This window comes from Lynx rufus, unplaced genomic scaffold (genome assembly GCF_022079265.1).
Source record: "Lynx rufus isolate CCGP_SWC_20201006 ecotype Redwood Valley unplaced genomic scaffold, mLynRuf1.p SCAF_11, whole genome shotgun sequence".
In the NCBI taxonomy this organism is placed as follows: domain Eukaryota; kingdom Metazoa; phylum Chordata; class Mammalia; order Carnivora; family Felidae; genus Lynx; species Lynx rufus.
This window is the reverse complement of record NW_025814825.1, coordinates 53,141,129-53,163,442: the sequence shown is the minus strand read 5'-3', so window position 1 is coordinate 53,163,442 and position 22,314 is coordinate 53,141,129. Positions and strand designations below refer to the sequence as shown.

The 22,314-nt window shown below is 38.1% G+C and overlaps 1 protein-coding gene across 1 annotated transcript in view; it reads right to left on the bottom strand.

Moving 5' to 3' along the window:
• Positions 1–22,314, bottom strand: part of TRUB1 (TruB pseudouridine synthase family member 1) — a 38,178-nt gene that overhangs the window by 2,976 nt on the left and 12,888 nt on the right. The window contains exons 4-7 of the mRNA XM_047073491.1: positions 15,545–15,626; positions 4,026–4,098; positions 2,523–2,662; positions 394–450 (exon numbers count right to left, since the gene is read on the bottom strand). Coding sequence (XP_046929447.1) covers positions 394–450; positions 2,523–2,662; positions 4,026–4,098; positions 15,545–15,626 — 352 coding nt within the window. The remainder of the gene's footprint in view (positions 1–393; positions 451–2,522; positions 2,663–4,025; positions 4,099–15,544; positions 15,627–22,314) is intronic.

Sequence of the window (22,314 nt, the reverse complement as noted above, 5' to 3'; positions counted from 1 at the left end):
CTGTTTGTAGGACTATGCCTTCCAGTTTCTAAAAAAAAATGTTACTTGCATCAATGAAAGTAACTTTTAGACGGATCCATCTTTTTATCTTATCCCATTTGAGTTAAAATCTTTCATACTTGCAATGATGTTGGCTCTTGCCTTCATTATTCCCATCTTCATTTTCTGCTCCTCTCTCTCTCTTTGTCTCCTGTTGTTACAAGCATCTCACTGCAGCTGCTGATGCTGATAATTGTATGCCATAAACCTACAATGCTTTTGAAGCTGAAGGCAGCAAGGGTACAGTTCCCTAAGGCCGGCACTCAGAGATATGAAAAATAGAAAATTCCCTCTTCCCATCAAAAGCGAGTATTACTCTCTAAATGATAATTCATAATTCATCTTTATGCTTACCTTTGCCAATGTCACTGACCAAGCTTCTGATATAAAAACCTCCTCCACATTCAACATCTGGAATGTTAACAGTGACATGGTAAATTGCTAACCTCCCATGAAATCCACTTTACATAGAAATGATGCCCCTAAACAAATGTAAAAATGCACTATGCAAACAATCGAGTGATAAAATATTTATGTGGTAAAACATAAATTATTCATCCAATAGCATATGTGTTTGTGAGATTGAAAAGTCAGAGTGTGGAGAGAGCAAACAGCAGAAACTCATGAACACATTTTTTAAAAACTGGCAAGTCACACCACGTAATTCTTTTAGCCTTGTTCCTTTAATAGGTTTTAAATAGTGAGGAGTCTCAGCTTTGATATTATGAGCTGGACGTTTAAAAAAACATTTTCAGATTTTTACACCTTTTCCATTTAGTCGGTTTTAAATAGGTGGGACATCTCAGCTTCGCTATCAGAAACCGTAGATTTTTAAGATATTGTCAGATGGGTACACTCAAAAAATACAACAAAAACCCCGTATCAGGGATAGTAATTATGTTTGGGAAAATATACTACATGGAGAGCTCAGTCTATGTAAATGTTCTCTTGGAAATATTCCTGAAGAAGTCATAAAATAACTAAAATTACACAATGTTCCAGAGTGACTGCATATGTAAACATCTTCACAGTAGATTATGTGCTTATTGGTTAAGAGCAGGGCTCCGGATTATTTTCATTCGTCCACAAGACATCCTGAATTTCCACACAAAGAACTACATTCCTGGTGCTTATAGTCTTATCCTACAAAGAAAGCCACTTGAGGGAATTAATCAAAACTCACTACCTGGGGATTTTCTTTTTTCTTCCCCCTCGGCTCAAGGTTGGGGACCACAGCTGAGATTAAAAAACGAGCACGAGGATCAAAGTAGGTATATAATCACTCTTGCACTATATTTGACGTTGGTGAAAAGACAACTCTTTTGGCCTATTACAAAATAAGTGAACATAATAACTATTTACAACTAAAATGCAATCAGAAAAATTCAAGCTTCTCCTCCTTTCATAGATAATATCTACCGTGCCGACCCAGTTGCTTTGTTTTCATGGAATGAGGTATTTTTTAGTATGTTTTTCTCATTATTTGTCAAATATTTTAGAATCAGGAAACTAAAGAAGTGACTTCATTTTTTTAACTGTACAAAAACCACATTCTATAGGAACTTAATACACCTTAAATAGTATGTCAAAGCAATAGAATATAGGGAAAAAAAGGTTTTGGGAAATTATTTCTCAAGGGAATCCTAGTTAGTAGTCACTGTGAAATTAAGAAAGAGCAGGTTCAGTTTAAGGAAGCCTGAGAATTCAGAAGAACCACAGCTTTCAATTCTTCACAGCTCATAGATGTTCGTGGCTTCAGCTACTACTTTCTGCAACTAAGAGATCATCAAATTCCCAAACAATAGAGACAAACGTTTTGGTTTTTAAATTTATTTCAAATATAAATTGTAGATACATTCAAATTGATAACCTGAATTAAAATGTACCCCATGTGTAAGCAAACACTTGTACCTTACCCATTGTCTCCATATTGTCAAGATCTTTAGCAGTAACTTGCAGGTAACAAAGAAGGGGGAGAAATAATGACTCTACCCTTAGAATTTCTTGTCCAAAAACTAAAAATGCTTTGTTTTAAAAGGACAAATTAAATTTTAAAGCTGAATGTAAACTACCAGGTACTAGCCAAAATGGCGGAACAACCATCCATAAGAGAGTAAAAACACAAGATATAAAATTTTGAAAGTGTATATCCCTTACCTACTCTTTGCCATTAGAGATCGAAGGTATGTTACTTCCAACTTTATAATATAATAGGTATATTACAATGTAGAGATATTTATATTATTATATATAAGATAATAAGAAAAGCATTTAGAAAAGCATTTCTGAACTTCCATGTAGCTATCAGTATGTTTGTCAAATGTGTTTTCGAAAAGGTATTAACAAATCCTAACCTTACCTAAATTCAAGTTTAAAAAAATCTCCAATATCCTAGGGATCCATTAAACTACACGAAAGCAGCCGAATGCAAGATAAAAGTACATGTAACTAACTACACATGATTTCAAGTCTTTCCACCTTACCTAATGTGAAAAATGGTGGCTGGAATTTCTGAAGGGAGAGACTGTACACCGTAACTGGCCTGGCAGGTTTTGCTTCTACTATTTCACCTCTCTTCATCAAGGTTGAAAGTCTCTGTCCGTCTTTCTTTAATGCAGAATAGCTTGCAAGATGAGGGAGAGAGACAGAGAGGGCGTGAAGGAGAGAGAAAAGGTTAAGAAAGAATGAGAGAGCATAACTCCAGATTACAGCATGGAAAGAAAGGATGACGAGCGGCACTTAAATGGAAAATCTCTCTAACAGGCGGACTCCTTTTTTCCTTCCAATCTGTTCCGTGATGGTGCCAGGGATGGAATTCCTAAATATCTTTGAAGCGAAAGCTTAATCTGGTACCCAATGAGCAATATTGTCAATTTTACCCTTCCACCTTCTCTGTGGAGGTGGTCTATACAAATGTTTGTTCATTGGTCCGGGTTCTGGGTCAAGGACACCATGACAAGGCCTCTGGTCACAATGGTCTCAACTATGTTTCCTTGAAACAATTTCCATTACAATAATATTCATTTTCACATACGAGTTGTCAAAACATTTCAAAATGCAAAGAAGCAGATAATCTACTTAACAGATCTTAGCTTTGTGTGATAAAATTTTATTAGACTACGAAATCCTTGGAACAGTCCCGGGAAGAAATTTCTAAAACTGCTCTTAAAATAAATTAAACATGCTTATATTTTATTTATAACAATAATGATCAAAAATAACATTTATCCATATCCTACAAAATTTTTAAAACTTTCATTTGAAGCAAAATTATGAAGACCCATTTCCCTGTTAGATATTTCAGCATTCTTGAAAAAAATCAAGATTTTAAAATAAAAAGTACTAAATGCTAAAAAAACTGTCAGTAACTTTGCCTGACACATAACGATACAGCCATTTTTTAAAATAAAAAGCAATTTGCTTGAAATGGTAATGTGCACAAAAAATATGGTTAAGTGGTAAATCAATATTCTTATACTTTTAATAAATTATAACTTTCATCTGTCTCATTTGTTGCTGAGAATTGTGAAGCATAAGATTCTGGGCCCACAGGAAATGATCCCGATGCCTGAACAAAAGTAGCCACTGGACTACGAGTCACAGCTCTGACAGCAGCACTGGACAGGACCGGGCCCCTCGCAGCAGTTCGGGGAAAACTGACCTCTCTGCGCTCCAGACCTGCCCTGAGGCGTGTGGGTGCAAATCACAGAAGCCCATCAGCACTGGACCGGCACGGATGTCAGGCCGTGGCAGCGTCCAGGGCCAGAGGAGACGGCATCGCGCCGCCCCAGAGAGTGCCAGAAGCTCTGCAAGCTGCCTAAGTCAGGCCCACCTCTACTGGAGCAGACGCTGTGTCGGATCAAAACGTGCTTCACCATACACAGAAGGAAGCCGTTTTGTTTGTTTGTTTGTTTTCTCATTAAAGTGATGTTAAACACTGAAAAATAAAAATTAAACATTTCTTCAAATTCAGTAAGTGAACTTACAGGGGAGGTACCTGCATTATATTCCCAGTAAATTTCTGCAGAATGCCTTCAATATCTTCTTGTGTTATTTTATCTGCCAAAAAATGAAAAAGGTAACAAACAACTACAGAATATGTGCTATTTTCACAGCATTGAACGCTCTGAAATTTCAATTAATTTTTTTTTAAATTTTTTTAATGTTTATTTTTGAGAGAGAGACAGAGCACGAGCAGGGAAGGGGCAGAGAGAGGGGGAGACACAGAATCCGAAGCAGCCTCCAGGCTCTGAGCTGTCAGCACAGAGCCCGACGCAGCTCAAACCCACAAGCTGTGAGCTTATAAGCTGAGCCGAAGTCAGGTGCTTAACTGAGCCACTCAGGAGCCCCTCAATTAAAAATTTTCTATCAACACATATTTGTAGGCCAAATTCTACCTTGTTGAGATGAATAAAATACACATTAATGAGATAAGAGGGGGAGAAAGTCTTATAGTGTCTAATATTAAGACTAAATTTCCTTTGCTTCAATTTTTTCTCCAGTAAATGACTCCATCATCTTATATGCATTTAACTGGTGCTTACTACAGCCTTTAGAAAAGCTGAGAAAGGGGCGCCTGGGTGGCGCAGTCGGTTAAGCGTCCGACTTCAGCCAGGTCACGATCTCGCGGTCCGGGAGTTCGAGCCCCGCGTCAGGCTCTGGGCTGATGGCTCAGAGCCTGGAGCCTGTTTCTGATTCTGTGTCTCCCTCTCTCTCTCTGCCCCTCCCCCGTTCGTGCTCTGTCTCTCTCTGTCCCAAAAATAAAAATAAACGTTGAGAAAAAAAAAAATTAAAAAAAAAAAAGAAAAGCTGAGAAAAATGGCGCATTAGCTATAGAAAAGGTACCGCAGCATTAAAAAATGAGGGGATCAGAAAACAAGTAGAAAAATTCATATAAGTTTTTTTTTAAATAACAAGTATAATTGGCATACGATGCTAATATTAGCTTCAGGTGTGCAATGCAGCGATATGACATATACATTACACAGTGCTCACCACGGCAAGTGGTAATGAGCAAAATAGGTGAAGGGTATTAAGAAATACAAGCTTCCAGTTATGAAATAAGTAAATTTCGTATCATGGTAACTTCGTATCATGACAGATGGTAAGCATTGTTGTGCACCTGAAACTAATGTAACACTGAATGTCAACTAAAAAATCAATTTGAAAGTTTAATTTAAAAGATTAAAAAAATATATGCTTAAGTTATCTAAGTTTCTCCAGGCATCACATACTATAAATAATGTACACAGTATTGAAGATTATTTTTTTCAAGATTTAAAAAAAATTTTTTTTTTAATGTTTATTTTTGAGAGAGAGAGAGAGAGAGACAGAGACAGCATGAGTGGGGGAGGGGCAGAGAGAGAGAGGGAGAACACAGAATCGGAAACAGGCTTCAGGCTCTGCGCTGTCAGCACAGAGCCCGAAGCGGGGCTCGAACCCAAGAACTGCAAGATCATGACCTGAGCTGAAGTCGGATGCTTAACGGACTGAGTCACCCAGGTGCCCCCAGCATTGAAGATTATTAAGTAGCAACCACATCAAAAACTTTACCTGCTAGTTCTACGGTGGCATAAAACTGACACACTTACATTCAGTTCTGTCCCCAAGAAAACTTGTATTTGTCTCCTTCCCTCCTTTCACTGTTTTTGGAATTTCTCTGTTCTTTTTCATCAAACACTCTTAGGAGTCTGATTTTTGCCTCAAGATAAGCCAGTGCGAAAAGACAATATACACAGCAAGGATACCATGATTATTAAGCATTTTTTAACAATGATTTTAGAAAATTTGAATGAAGACATACAAGTTTTCGGTGTGTTACTTAATCATGTTTCCAGCCTTTAATACTCTTTCACACAAAATATCAACTGTCTTAACTATAAAATATTATTACTATATTAAAGTATAGTTCTATAATTTTAACAAATGAAAACTATAACACATTGAAACTCAGTATTTGGGATTTTCATATTTATAGATGACTATGTATATTTCATATTCAATAATTATAGAAATAGTCTATAACTTGTTTAGGTCATAGTCAATGGAAAGAAATTACAGCACTTCTTTTTCACTTTGTAGGACGTTTATTTCAACTTTTTATTCTAATACATAGTTACATTTGATTTTACGAAATAACATTAAGCAAAACCTAATTAATGTGCCTTGAATTATCACTGTATCACCGGAAAAAAAATTAAACAACAGCATGGAATACTGTGTCCAGGTTTCAATATCAACACAGCGAGACAGTCTTAACCTCGGTGTGACCTTGAGTCTCAAGTTAAACAAAAGACCAGAATCTACTAGACTCACACAGAGAAGAGCCACAGAACTCAAAAGAATTTCTCCAACACCTAACAGTCCAAAAAGACAGTTCTCAGATGGGTATTCTGTTCATACTGTTTTTCAAACAGATGTAGCTCATGATAGGATAAGGATTTTTCCATGAGAAATTTTTGCTCTACCGCAACATTAAAACAATTACTGGTGCCACCTTAGTGATGCAACGCTTTCAAATCTAGGCGGCCAATGCTACCACCAAGCACGGCTGCTGAAGAAAGGTCACTGCTGATACCACTGCAGAGCAATTGCAACGTACTGTTAAGTTCATGGCTTAGCCACACATCTTCAAAATAAGACTAAATGAAACTGAAACGGCTCTCTACTTCTGCTAGGCTGGCCTCTTTCCTAACATTCCTCTGAATGTATACTCCTTTTCCTGCTTCAGTTGTTGTCTTTTACTCATACTCCCCAACATAAGATGACAAGACGTGTTCTTTGTCATTACTTCTGCCAGGGTCTCTTTCTCTGACTTAACATCTCAGGCATTTTAGGTTTGTGCTGTTCATTCTGCAATTAACCATACACAATTTGTAAATGTTACCTACTATACATAGGCAGGTATTATGTCACCAATTAAATTCCAAGGCCCTTAAAGGCAAAGGCAGCTTTTCTTCTTATATAAGGTACACAATTACAGTGGCACTCAAGACATTCTTGCTGAATCAGCTGAGGAATAATAGAATCTCCAGGTCAAAAGGACATTTAAAAGTCACCCAGGCCAATGATTCTTCTGAAGTTTGAATCACCAGACAGAAGGTCTATGCAGCAAGTTGTTTTACAATAAAGGTGAATATACTATTTTAGAATAAAATGAGTATTTTTTTATCATATGATTATTATGTTCACTACGTATGTAGTGAAGCATGCTGGCTATCTCTAAATCTTGCCATTAGTCCAATCCAAATAATAATTATTAAGAATAAAGACTCTACCTCCAAAGGATTTAAAAAGAAATGGAGAATAAAATCTCTAAAGCAATTATATCCAATAACTATCCAAGAAATACATTTGGTAAAAGAAGATGGGTATGATAAAAGTGTCATAGGACTTGGGTAATTATTCTTTGTTTAGAATCATCAATGTGCCAGCAGTATTCATTTGAAATTAATATATTTTTTTAATGTTTATTTTTGAGAGAGATACAGAGCATGAGCAGGAGAGGGGCAGAGAGAGAGAGGGAGACACTGAATCCGAAGCAGGCACCAGGCTCTGAGCTGTCAGCACAGAGCCTGAAGCAGGGCTCAAACTCACAAACTGTGAGATCATGACTTGAGCTGATGTCCGACACTTAATCAACTGAGCCACTTACGTACCCCTGAAATTAATATTTTTAATTTTTTTTTTGAGAGAGAGAGAGTGAGCAAGTGGGGGAGGGGCAGAGAGAGAATCCCAAGCAGGCTCCACGCTGGGCATGAAGCCCCATGTGGGGCGTGATCCCACCATTGTGAGATCATGATCATGAGCCAATATCAAGAGTCAGACACTTAAACAACCTAGCCACCCAGGTGCCCCTGAAATTAATTTCAAAAAGTCATTCTCGGGGCGCCTGGGTGGCGCAGTCGGTTAAGCGTCCGACTTCAGCCAGGTCACGATCTCGCGGTCCGTGGGTTCGAGCCCCGCGTCGGGCTCTGGTCTGATGGCTCAGAGCCTGGAGCCTGTTTCCGATGCTGTGTCTCCCTCTCTCTCTGCCCCTCCCCCGTTCATGCTGTGTCTCTCTCTGTCCCAAAAATAAATAAACGTTGAAAAAAAAAATTTTAAAAAGTCATTCTCAGAAAATTAATATATGTGAGTTCATATCACATATTATTTGCTTAAAATCTGTTGACTCTACCCGTGAACTTACAACATAATAGTCGATACTTAACTGAACTATGGATTTAAAAACAATATTCAACCATGACAGAGTAACTGTTACTGGATAAGTCCTACCACTATAAACTGTTTAATTGGGAAAATACATAATACACAATTGTTTTCAAACCTTAGACAACAGACAGCTGGGACTATCATCCCTGAGAGAAGAGAAAGAAACAGGCAGGGCCTTTCTGAGGATCACTTGTTTTGCTTGGAGGTACTTTCTGAACTGTGATGTAAGGAAGGGAATCCCAAAAGAGCACTGTAATCTTGCTACTGGAGGCAGCTAGACAGACCTGAGCAGGAGGGGAGAAAGGAGGATGGCAGGTAGGAAACTGCCAGGGACTACCCAGTCTCCGCCCAGACACCGCATCATCTCGCGTAGACCAAGCTCTTTTGCTACCTTTCTGGAGTGTACTCTCCCTTTGCTAAATAAAACCTTTGTTTTCTCTACGGAGTCTCTCGACTGAATTCTTTCCTTCAAGAAGACAAGAACCAAGGAATTTTACAATCCACCAGCCAGTAACAATCTCACTGAATAAAAATCAGAATTTGGGGAAGCAGCAGCAGCTGGAATTTGGGAGAACCAAACAGAGAAGGAGATGTCTACAGGGGTCCACTTGAGCCCAGCTCAATTCCAAGCTGCACATAAGACAGACGCCAGAAAATTAACCAAAGAACTGCCACCAAAGCTCTTGCAAGCTCTTACAAGGTTGGATGAATTCCAACCATCCAGAAGGAAGAAACTTGGCTGAACACACAGGGAATGTGACAGGGACCCCAGAGAAGCCGTGTCTGAGGAGTAGAACTAATGGAGACCTGGAAAAATGTACTTTAGATCCACACTAACAAGGAATCTATACAAAAGTGACTCAAATTAGTGAGGTTAGCAAGGGCAAACGACATAAGACCAATATTTAAAAATTAACTCCATTTCTCTATACTAAGAATGAACTATCAGGGGCACCTGGGTGGCTCAGTCGGTTGGGCGGCCGACTTCGGCTCAGGTCATGATCTCGCGGTCCGTGAGTTCGAGCCCCGCGTCAGGCTCTGTGCTGACAGCTCAGAGCCTGGAGCCTGTTTCAGATTCTGTGTCTCCCTCTCGCTGACCCTCCCCTGTTCATCCTCTGTCTCTCTCTGTCTCAAAAATAAATAAAACGTTAAATAAAAATTTAAAAAAAAATGAACTATCACAAACTGAAATTTTTAAAATTCAACTTATAATAGCATTCAAAAATATGGAGTATTTAGGGATTTGATATACAAAAGAAGTGAAAGATCTACATACTAAAAACTACGAAAATATGTCTGATATCATTTCAAAATAAAAAGTTCGTAAAGGAATGTTATAAACAACTCTATACCAATAAGTTTGAAAATTTAGGTGAAATGGACAAATTCCTAGGGAAAACATTATCTAGAATGACACAAGAAATAAAAAAATACTAAATTTTATATTTAGAAAAGAAATCCAATCCATGATTAAAACCTTCCTAACAAAGAAAACCCCAGATGTCTACCAATAAAATCTACTAAACGCTTGAAAAAGAAATGATGCCAACCTTACACAAATTCTAGAGAATAAGAGAATACCACCCCCCCCAACCTATTTTATGAAGTCAGCATAACTGATATTAAAACCAGTCAAGGACATTAACAGGAAGGAAAAACAGAAGGTAATCTCATTCATAGACAAAAATGCAAAAATCCTAAACTAAATATTAGCAAACTAAATCCAACAATTTATATAAAGGATAACAGATCATGATCAATTTGGGCTTACTCTAGAAATGTAAAGTTAGTTTAATATTTGAGTAAGGAGAAAAATCAACAGCTAAAGAAAAAGTATTTGATAAAATTCAATGTGTGCTCATGATATAAAAAATAAATAAATAAAACAGTTGGGGTGCCTAACTGGCTCAGTCAGCAGAGCATGTGACTCTTGATCTCAGGATTGTTGAGTTCAGGCCTCACACTGGACATAGAGCTTATTTAAAACAAACAGAAGCACCTGGGTGGCTCAGTCGGATAAGCATCCGACTTCGGCTCAGGTCATAATCTCATGATTGGTGGGTTCGATCCCCGCGTCCAGCTCTGTGCTGAGAGAGCCTAGAGCCTGCTCGGAGCCTAGAGCCTGCTTTGGATTCTGTGTCTCCCTCTCTCTCTGCCCTTCCCCCTCTGGAGCTCTAGCTCTCTCTCTCAAAAATAAATAAAACCTTAAAAGAACTGTTTAAATAAAAAAATAAACAAAAAACAGTAAGTTGGGTACAGAAAGCAACTTTCTTACTTTGAGAAGAAAGCTATAAAAAACCTATAGGGCAAATCTATAAAAAATCAGATAGACTTGCTCTTTCAGATATCAAGATCTAGTCTAAAACCATAGTAATTAAGATAGTTCAGTGTTAGCACAAGAATAGACAGACCCGTGTGACAAAATGGATTCCAAATAAACCCATTATCTATAAAGTGCGTGACGGTGACCAAAGAGGCAATGCAGTAGGGAAAAGTGCTGGGCCATACAGGAATATGCATACAAGAGGGGGGAAAAAAGGTGGATTATAGATGTAATGTGAAAGGCGAAACAATAAAGCTTCTGGAATACAGAAAAATATCTTCATGCTTTTGGGGGAGGATTTTTTGGTTTTTTTAAAGTGGGTACCAAAAGGACTGGACTAATCACAAAGGGAAAGACTTAATAAAGTAAACTAAACTTAAGCTAAAAACTTCTGTTTTCCATGACACAATCAAGAGAGGTAGAAAATATGCCACACGGTAGGAAAAACACACGTAACAAAAGAAGAACACATACCCAGCGTATACAAAGATCTCATACAAATTACAATTTTTAAAAAGGCAACTCAATACAGAAAGAAAAAAAAAAAAACCCAAAAAGCAAATGGGCAAGAGACCTGAACAATACACAAAAGAATATGGCTAAGAAGCCAAAACACATGATAAAGTGCTGAATCCCATTAGTAATCAAATTAATACCACAATGAAATAAAACTACACACTCATCAGAATGGCCAACATTAAAAACACTGTTAATGCCATGTGTTGCCCAGGATGTAGAGCAAGTGAAACTCCATTTATTGGTGGTAAAAATCCAAAGTTACACAATTACTTTGAAAATTGTTGATAATTTCCAGTACAGGAGGATTGCCCTATGACCCAGCAATTCCACTTGGGTATATTTCCAAGAGAAATGAGTACGAGTCCACCAACAAACAGGTACAAAATACACATAGCAGCTTTATTCATAAAGTCCAAATGTCAACAGAAAAATGTTATATATGGAATGCGGCTCGAAAGGAGTTTCTAGGAATCTTCTATTTCTTGACTGGTAGCTGCATTGAGGTTTGCTTCGTGATAGTTCACTGAGCTGTAAATTTAAGTTTCGCTCACTTTTCTTTATTTGTGTAATATTTTGTAATAAAAAGGTTTAAATACAAACAAAAGGCACCACAAGATGACTGATACCTATCTACACAGCGGCCGTACTAGAGCATGTGCCCTAGTTGTTTAAATTGCAATCTGAGATCCAATTCAAGTCCTCAGCTTCCTCCAGGAAGTGTGGGCAGCAAACCACAGTCCGAGAGGAGCCACTCCCATGAGATACATTAGCTACACCCACTAGAAAAGACCTTGTAACATCCTATCTTGGGACCTAGGGGTTGCAGTGTTTAGAACAGAGGATTAGCATGAGATACCACTTTCCTTTCACTTTTCTTGCCTCCCAATAGAAAAGCCACAAGAGAGAGAAACCTATTCTTCTCACAGGAGCAGTCAGGCCTTCCCAGAAGCTTGGCTCACATCTAAGATAGCCTGGGAAGCCATGGTCCTCACGTCCTGAGCTCACTGAAGAGCAGATCAACACGATGAAGCCAAGTGTCCTCAGGCCAGCAATTGTGCCCAAGACTCAATACCTGGATGGGGATAAGAAAAGAGCAGCACAAGGCAGGAGGATGCTCTGCCTTTTGTGCGACTCGGCTGCCGTCTTGCCGTCCTCTATTGCCTGCCTTATTTATCCGTACACTGTGCTTTATTCTATATGCCACACGTTGTCCTAGACACCGAGAATATAGTGAGGACCAAAAGAGATAGGTCTCAGCCCCACAGTTTCGGGATTTACACGCAAATGTGTATTTACAAACAGTCAAAAGCTATCTAGGGATAAAGGAAGGTGCGTGAAAGAACAGAAGGGCCCTATTATTAATATGGTTTGAGCTTTGAGTCTACTGAGCCACACTTGTTTTCTTATTCTTCGGAGCGAACTTTCAGGTATCTGAAACAACAGCTAAAAATAGCATTTGTCTAGATAGAACAAAAATGACTTAAGAGCATTCATTTGCCATTTACTGCATACTGCCTTAGTTACCTGACCTATATGTCAGCTGTTCTCAAAAGTCAATTAAAAACTGCATTTTTATTGTTACAGGGATGCGGGAGGGTGGCAACATCAGCAGCATTTAATATTCGAGGACCAGGGATGCTGGATGTCTCACAACATGCAGGACAGGTAGCACGATGAATTGTTCTGTGTACTACATAACTTCTGGACGTCTGCCAGATAGTCATGTGGGTGAAAACCTGTTTAGAATCGCCTGAGGCTAGAATCTAAGACCATTTTCCATTTAAACACAAAAGTTCTCCATAGGACACAAGTTCCTAAAGGACACAGGCTAGGTCTCCTTTACCTTCCCCTTGGTACCTGTTTAAGTTTAAGAAGATGACAAACATTTGCTAATTTATTTAAATCACAAAGAAAACCCATGTCAATAAGCAGACCCGATGAGCTGTCATTTTTTCTGGGACTACAAATACTATTCAATAAACTACAGGGAGGTCTCCCTTTCAGGGCCTGAAGAAAGTTACTTAGTTTTTCCATGACTTAGTTCAACATATAATCAGATGATTTTAACAAACTAAGTTTTCTTTAAAGTAAGTAAGGTTACAGGGGCGCCTGGGTGGCGCAGTCGGTTAAGCGTCCGACTTCAGCCAGGTCACGATCTCGCGGTCCGTGAGTTCGAGCCCCGCGTCGGGCTCTGGGCTGATGGCTCAGAGCCTGGAGCCTGTTTCCCATTCTGTGTCTCCCTCTCTCTCTGGCCCTCCCCCGTTCATGCTCTGTCTCTCTCTCTGTCCCAAAAATAAATAAATGTTGAAAAAAAAAATTAAAAAAAAAAAAAAAAAGTAAGTAAGGTTACAAACTGCACAAAACAAAGAAGAGGTTTTTTAACTCCAAAATGCTTAAGGGCAGGAAGAAAGGGTATGTTTAAGTACAGCTAACTCTTGAACAACACAGGGGTTATGGAACCTGCATGAAGTAAAAAACCTATGTATAACTTCTGACTCCCCCAAAACTTAGCTACTAACAGCCTGTTGACTGAAAGCCTTGCCAATAACATAAACAAATGATTAACATACATTTTGTATATTATATATTATATTATATATAGCTTATAGTAAGCTAGAATGTTTCTAAGGAAATCATAATGAAAACATGTACAGTACTGTATTGTATTTATTTTAAAAAATCATTTATGGGGCGCCTGGGTGCCTCAGCTGTTTGAACATCCAACTCTTGATTTCAGCTCAGGTCATGATCCCGAAGGATTGTGGGATTGAGCCCCACATCAGACTCTGTGCTGAGTGTGGAGCTTGCTTAAGATTCTCTCTCCCTCTATCCCGCTCTTACACTTTCTCTCTCTCTCTCTCTGTCTCTCAAATACATAAATATATATCTAGGTATGAGTGGACCCACACAAGACAAACCTGTGCTATTCAAGGGTCAACTGTATTTTCATCACCTTGGTCCTATTCTAGTATCCCCTACTCAATGAACTGCTCCATCACATGACCAGCTTTAAAACCTAGAAACCTAGGTCATGGTTGACAACGTCCTCCCCTTCACTATCCCATCCCATCAAGAAGTCTTATCAATTTTACCTTCTCACCATTTTTATGATTATATAGGTACTTTATATACTCTGGAAATCTCTGACATCATCCTATTGCCCTGTGCTTTTTTAAAAGCTTTCTGGTTGAAAATTATGGTTGGGTTTCCATGAAGTGAGGGTCTGCTATTTCCTAATAATTTCAAGGAGAATTCAACATCTGTTTCTTTAAAAAATCAACATAAATCAGTGATTTGTCTTTTGATTATGTTGCTTGATTTATCAAGTAGGATCCTAAGTTATATACAAATCTTATCAGGACAAGTGAAGCTACTATGACCAAGGAGAAGGTTGGCCTAAGTACTGGGACAATACATGATATATAGTAAGTGCATTCGACACAAAACACAGGACAGCCAATGGCTAAATTAAGAAGGGGTAACATTAAACACAAGCAGAAAACAAAACAAAAAAACCCAACACAGCAGAAAGCCTACAAATAATTCACGACTGATGACATTATAATGTAGGTGAATGGACTGTACAAAACGTCAAGGGCTGCATTACGAATAGCGATGCACTCTGAGAGTTGCTAGGAAACCTCACTTATCTATCCTTACTTAAAGGAGGAAAAGAAGGAATGGTAGAAAAATTAAGGTGGGCCCCAGTGAGTTGTGTTTTACTTCCAGAGAAATAGCCTTCCCTCTGTCATATTGTCTTATATGCTGCAAAAGCACAGGAACATAATTAGTTGTAAAGCACTAAACTTGGTGCATTTCAAAAGCTAAGAAATAACTGCAAAATAAATAAATAAGCCATGGGAAGGCACAGGTAAAATCTAACAAGATAGTCTCTCCGCTTTTTCGTTTACTAGGGAAAATGTCCTAATTCCTAGCTATAAATCGTTTTTTGGCAAGAGAATTATTTGGAAGAATTCTGAACACTAAAAGAAACTGATTATAGGAAAAGAGGCAATTATGACAAATGATAAATCTTTAGAAACAAACCCATACCAAATAAGCAACAATGTGATCAAAACTGTCAATTTTATTAACCCAAAGAAATGTACTAAAAGCTATCATAATCACTGGTAATATCAGGTAAGAGATTTATTTTTAAAACTCTGAATTGACAGGGGCACCTGGGTGGCTCAGTCAGTTAAGTGTCTGACTTCGGCTCAGGTCATGATCTCATGCTTTGTGAGTTCAAGCCCCACATCAGGCTCTGTGCTGACAGCTCAGAGCCTGGAGCCTGCTTTGGATTCTGTGTCTCTCTCTCTCTGCCCCTCCCCTGCTCACACACTGTATCTCTCTCTCTTAAAAATAAACATTAAAAAAAAAAAATTCTGGATTCACAGAAACTTTGTCTAAACGTGAACGAACAAAGAGGACTACGTTAGACGAACATCATACCGTAAGGCTTTTCTTCTGTTACTTTGCCAGTGGAATCTAGCGTGTCAGTAGCTTTCCCCAGCTCCCCAATGGCGGTGTACCTCTAGAGGAAAAGAAGAAGCAAGGGAGAAAAATAGGTCATCAGGTAAAGAAAAACTTACGCATGTCTTAAAGCTTTACACAGAATTTTACTAATCCTACCAACTTGAGACAAAATAAAGCCAAAAATAAGCGACTGCAGCTGTTTTGTTAATTTGTGACATGTGGGAAGCACTTATGTAAACTGAGGAGTGCTCACGAACTTCCCACACCAGCCCACACGACACAGAAGAGCCGGATTTTACTGACAATTATGGCTCATAAACATACGCTTGTTACAAACCAATTTCTAAGACCAGTTCTGGGAACTGGGAAGTTTTGATTCTGGAAGAAAAATTTCAGATATACCTATGAGTAGAGAGAACGGTACAATGCCGTGGCCAATGGTATGTGGCCATCAGAAGACTCAACAATTTTACCACACATACAATTAAAATTAATTTTTAAATATATCCATTTACTACTTCTTACAGGAAATACTAAGACTAATTTTAGTAACTTGGTTAGATGTTTAAACAAAAGCTAAATATGCAGAAAGTGAGCCAAACTACTACAGCAGAGCTGGTGTCCTTAATATTACATGCGTTTTCTTAATAAAGAGAAATAGCTACTTCTCAAGCTCTCTGAAAGGAAAAAAGTCACATCTAAGAACTGATCATTCACAGTTAACTGAGGACTATTTTCCTTCTCACCTCAGGGCACATTTGTATTATACACTGTTTATACTACTTTCTTTTGGTCAAATTCAAGTTTTATTTGGAACAGCTCATGAAGCAGTGAGAAAAATGCCAGGAATATAATTCCCACTGAAAAGATTCTGTAGTTATGTGGACGACTGTTTAAAGAGGAAGCTCAAAGTACTTTGTAGAAATATAAGTTTATTAATGACAAGTTTATTATGTTAGCAAAGGAACCAGAGACAAAAATGAGAAAAATATTAGAACTTCAAATTCCCACGAACAAGCATTTTATACCAGTCCAAGCTGCCAGTGGATGAAATCGCCTTCTATTACATAGCTCAAAATAATTTTTTCAAACAATGTAATATAGGGGGAATGTTCTAATGCATTTGAATTAACTTTTTAAAAATTTCAAAGAAAGACAAATACCCTGTGATTTCACTCATATGTGAAAACAAAACAAATAAACACAGGGGGAAAAAAAGAGACAAACTAAAAAACAGACTCTTAAATACAGAGAACAAACTGGTGGTTACCAGAGGGAAGGTGGGGGCGGGTATGGGAGAAACAGATAAAGGGCATCAAGAGTACATTTATCATGATGAGCAGAGAGATGTACAGAATTGTTGAATCACTGTGTTGTATACCTGAAACTAATATAACACTGGATGCTAACCACACTAGAATTAAAATAAAATTTTAAAAGTTCAAAAAAAATTTTTCATTAGTATCGACAAAAATTAGTTTCTTGTAACTAAACAAACAGTCTCATCACCCGAGATGCTCCACTCCTGCTTCCATATTTTGCAACAGTAAACCTGGATTAAGCAAACCATGGAGAGAAGTATATACAGCAGGGTGAATGGGAAGAGTGTGGACTCAAAGGGTTGAATCCTGATGCCATCACAAAAAGTAGATTAAGTGAGCCTTTCATGCTGGAGCCTTGTTTTCCTGATCTTAGAATGGAGATGATAACAGTACCTCAGGAGGGCCGAGTTTAGAACAGTACCTGGCCACAGTAAGCAACAGAAAACAATACTATTATCATCATTATTATTTAAAAAAGAAAAAGAGCGAGAGATACAAAATGATTCACAGTAACAGTGGTTTGAGTGACTCATCTGGTTACAGTGAGTTCCCATAAGAAACAGGAAAGCAAGAAAATGCTCTGATTTTTGCCTTAATCATCTGGTTGCATAATAAAAACAGTGCAATCTATATACATCACTAGAAATCATCGCTGTTTTCTGGTTTTCCTTGAACCTTGAAACTTTTTGCATTATTCTATGTAACAAGTTTTAACCAGGCACCTTTTAATTCTGGAACATGCTTTCCAAGCATGCAATGCTCATTCTAGTCTCTGAGCTCCAGGGGTGCTTGGCACATGCAATTTCCCTAGCCTTGAGCTTCCTCTCTTCTCCAGCAATCAAACCCTAAACCCTGTTATCTTTCAAAGCCACTCTATTAATTTATCTCAACTTCCAATCGCTCACCTGGCAGCAGAGCTAAGAGTAGGTGTTCAATACATAAGAATGGAGGCCTATATCAAGCCCACATTGTGTATTCATTCATTCACTAGTGTATTCATTCATTCAATCATGTTTAAGGATTGTGAATGTACCAAATATTCTCCTAAGTGCCTGTGAGAGATACAAAGATATATGTTGATCCTTATCTTCCCCAATTACAAACTGTTAGCTTGGATTTTGCAATGCTGTTCTATTGTGTTTCTCACTAGATGGAAACATGGTAGCAGCTTAATAAAAAAGTTGTTGATAGAATTATATACATGCTGGAGAAGTTCTTATCTGTGCAATTCACATTTCACCACAGTTTTGCACATCCACATGGTACCTGCCAAGTTTCAAACCCTTTCAGGTTCTGCAGTTACACTGAATCTGGCTACATGTTGGATTCTTCTAAAGGGAAATATTACTTAAACCAGTAATTCTCAAACACTGTGGTTTTAGAACCCTTATAAACACTTGGAAGTTACTGAGAAACCCTGGTGCAAGTGTTTTTTTTCATATGAGTTCTATCTGTTGATACTGACTGTATTAGAAATTAAAGCTCAACAATGTTTAAAACACTAAAATACATGCACACATTCCATTAACTATCAGACCCATGCTACCATCAGGTAACCTCTGAAAAACCACAATATACCTGTGTGATGGCAAAGCTATGAGAACGGTTTTGACCTCAACAGACCACCCCCCTCAGAAGTCCCCGGAACACAGTTGGTGAACTGCTCATCTAAATCATAGGTGTTTTCTAGTTTTCCCTTGTCTTGGCATCTAGTGATAATTATCTTTTAATTCTAGTCAATGGTCCACAAGCTACTTAGTAAAATCCACCCGGACAGTTAAGCCTCCTAGTGAAACAAAACCTTACCACCAAGAAGATATGGGTTAAAAGAAAAAAAAAAAAAAAAAAAAAAAAAAAAAACATGGCAAGGTAGATCTATAATGCTACCATTTTATCCTGTGGGATCTAAAGTATTTCTATTCACTGGCCTAAATTCGACACAGACACAGAATGCATACCTGGGAATTCTGAAATCTATTAATGGATACGTTACAACATAATTTGACTACACAAAAATGGAGGTCCTGTGGAATTTTTAAAGAGGTTTCCACTGAACTGTGTACTCTTTGAGATTCATGGTTTCTCACTGATACTAGCACTACTCTCCTCTCTCCTTCACCCCTCTTCAAGCTCCCTGAACCCCCCAGCAAGACACTAGCTAGACAGCTTAAGAGCTAACCGGCTTCTGTACTCTTCAGAAGAAAGGAAACTGTTTTTGTATTACAGAAAGATAATCATTTCCATCTCAACTAGGCAACTGCTTTTTTTGAGGCTTATTTTGAAAGCTTGTGATTCGAAGTTTCATGAACAAACAAGGGAATATTATTTACGATGAGGAAGAACATTTTTTTTTAAATCTACCAAACCAACAACATGTGACTTTGAATGTCTTCATTAAAAAGGAGTAGCTCTTCATAGATCCTAAGTGGAAGCCCTTCAAATTTTCAATATAGTACTTATGGAATATATGAATATTAATAGACTGTAAAGACAAGGTACAAATTGGACCATGCTCTGGAGAAAATGAGGGAAATGCACAAGTCCTGGAAAGTTGGCTTATGTTTCATAGGAGCAATAGTGACATCACAGTTCAGAGTTGTCATTGATTGGTTAACCTAAAAATGCCACTGTATACTTGGGGAAAGTTACTATCCTTTGAACACATCCAGGGTGGAAAAGTTTGGATACCCCAATAATAATACTTGTTTAATTGTTGGAGGGATACAAAGCTGCTTTCTGAGGAAACACTGGCTTTGCCTACAGGTACCACTTCAGTTTATCACCACAGTGATAGGAAAATAGTCTTACCTCTGGATAATGCCAGTTAGTCTTTAAATGGCACCAGTGATTTCAAAATAGGACAGCAACCTTCCACCTGCTCATGTGGTTTCTAAAGCACATATATAAGTAACTGACTTTAATTAGCAATGCAGGATGCTAATAAAGGTAATACTGCAAAACCTCATCAAAGTCCGTTACTTCAAAGTACATCTGCTACCCAGCTTCTGCTCAATGATTGGCTCAAAGAAAGTATAATTTAGGGAAGCTAGCAGAGGAACATGCACGCGGCCTTCTAGGCACTTAGATCAAGTGAGGCCAAAAGGACACAGGAGTCTAACCTCTCTCAGAATCATTTTACCTAAGTTACATTTTATATAGATCCACTTCTACATCTGTTGTAAAGCTATATTTGAGAACCACGGTCCATCATGCGATATCCCTCACAGTAAGAAATTTCTTTCTCACTTTAATGCCCAGAGCTGGAAGCTGATGCTGTGTCTTTCTGATGAGTGCCACGCTTTGCCTAGGCTACCAGAAATCAAAGATAAGGAAAAGGAATGAAATTAACTGTACTCAAGGTCTCCAACAGAACTTGCTCAGATAAAATAAATGTCAGTGTCTATGGGACATATAGTTAGAAATCCAACAGGCCTGGAACTCAGGAGAGAGATTTGGGGATTCGTGAAATACTTGGGAATAGTAATATTAATGACCCTTGAATAACAAGGGTTTGAACTGCATGGGTCCACTTACATGCAATTTTTCACAATACAGTTCTATAATGTATTTTCTCTCCCTTATGGTTTTCTCAATACCATTTTCTTTTCTCTAGCTTACTTTGTATATGTATTTTATACTGTATTATTAAAGTATGTATTAATCAACTGTTTATGACATCACTCAAAGTTATATGGTGATTTCTGACTGTGTACGGGACCAGTGCCCCTAACCCCCACATTTTTCAAGGGCCAACTATAATAGGATTTATTGATCAACTTCTGTATGCAATGCATTATTTGGAAAACCTACAGGCTCTGTATACACACTAAACATGTAATCCAAAAGAGCATGCAGTGAAAACAAAAAAGGACTCAAGAGAAACATGATCATTGGCAAAGCAAAGAGCACCATAAGATAGGAGAGGAAGCAGTGAAGAACACAGAGAGGGACCCTTAAATCTTACACTGATCTGAACTGGAAGGAATGCAAGAAAGAAACTGGGTGGTCTGAATGGTCTCTGGTCTTCAAAGAATGGGAGCAAAATAATCTGACGGCATAGAGATTTTATTTAAAAGGTCAGCACTCCACCCATTAAATGAGAGTAGCTGTATGAAGTGGCACTATGTTGAAATGGATTCGAAGGACGTGCCTCGGTTCAGCAGGGAAGAGTGTTAGGCCACGTTCACTTAACAGTATCTCTGATCATGACTGGATGGCGAGGGAAGGATGTACTGTGATACGGCTGTCATGTGAACATCGAGTATCTGCCATCCAAGAACCAAGTAATTCTACTCTTGAGGTAACTCCACCCTACCCCTACCAGAAGTCTAATTTTTCTAGTAGCATTGTGATGTGAATAGGAAGTGGAGAAAGAGAAAGCATTGGGTCAATCTGTAGGTCCGTGCCTAGCTAGACACAATCTGCAGGCACCAATTATTTTTAATGAAGTAGAAGGACAAATATCAAGAGGACATCATACATAGAGTTACGGCTGTTGGATGAAACTCTTGTTTTTTATACATGTATGTGTATAGAGGGCCACAATGTAGAATGAATTTCTTACTATGGGTCTTGGGAAAAAAAGTTTAAAAGCCATCTCTGGAATTGCTTCCAGTGATACAGACAAAATCTATTTTTAAAAAACTTATTCATGGAGCACCTGGGTGCCTCAGCCGGTTGGGCTTCCGACTTCGGCTCAGGTCATGAGCTCACAGCTTGTGAGTTCAAGCCCCGCGTCAGGCTCTCTGCTGACAGCTCAGAGTCTGGAGCCTGCTTTGGATTCTATGTCTCCCTCTCTCTTTGCCCCTATCCCGCTTGTGCTCGCTCTCTCTCTCTCTCTCTCTCTCGAAAATAAACATTAAAAAAATTTTTAATTTATTAACAATTTTTAACTACTTTTGATAAAAAATGTAATATTCCACATAATTAAATTTAAATGACTTATCTTTTAACAGATACATAACCTAAAATTAAAAGTATAAAAAAACAAATAGCTAATAAGATAATAATGCCTACTTTTGAAATGTGAGGCACCCAAGAGCTAGGTTTCTGTAATAAGATGCACCTGGGATTTTCTATTTGGGATACAGTCATCTGAGGATCAGCGATTTCACTGTATGACATTCTGCTTTCTAAGCTGAATACCAAAATGCTTTGTGATAAATAAAGCTTAAACCAGAGCCAATGATGTATTTATATTTCCGGTCATATTTCTAGAAATATGCCTGGAATTTATATGTAAAACCTTTCAATACTGTGTTGTATTTGTAGTTTCCAGAGGAGGGGAGAGGTGAATAATGAATATTCGAAAAAGAACAAATCCTTAATGCAAACATATCTTTTTTGTTATTATAAAAGTGACTTCTTCATTGTAAAGATTTGGGAAAATACTAAATAAAGTGAAAAAAGAAAAGAAAAATCATC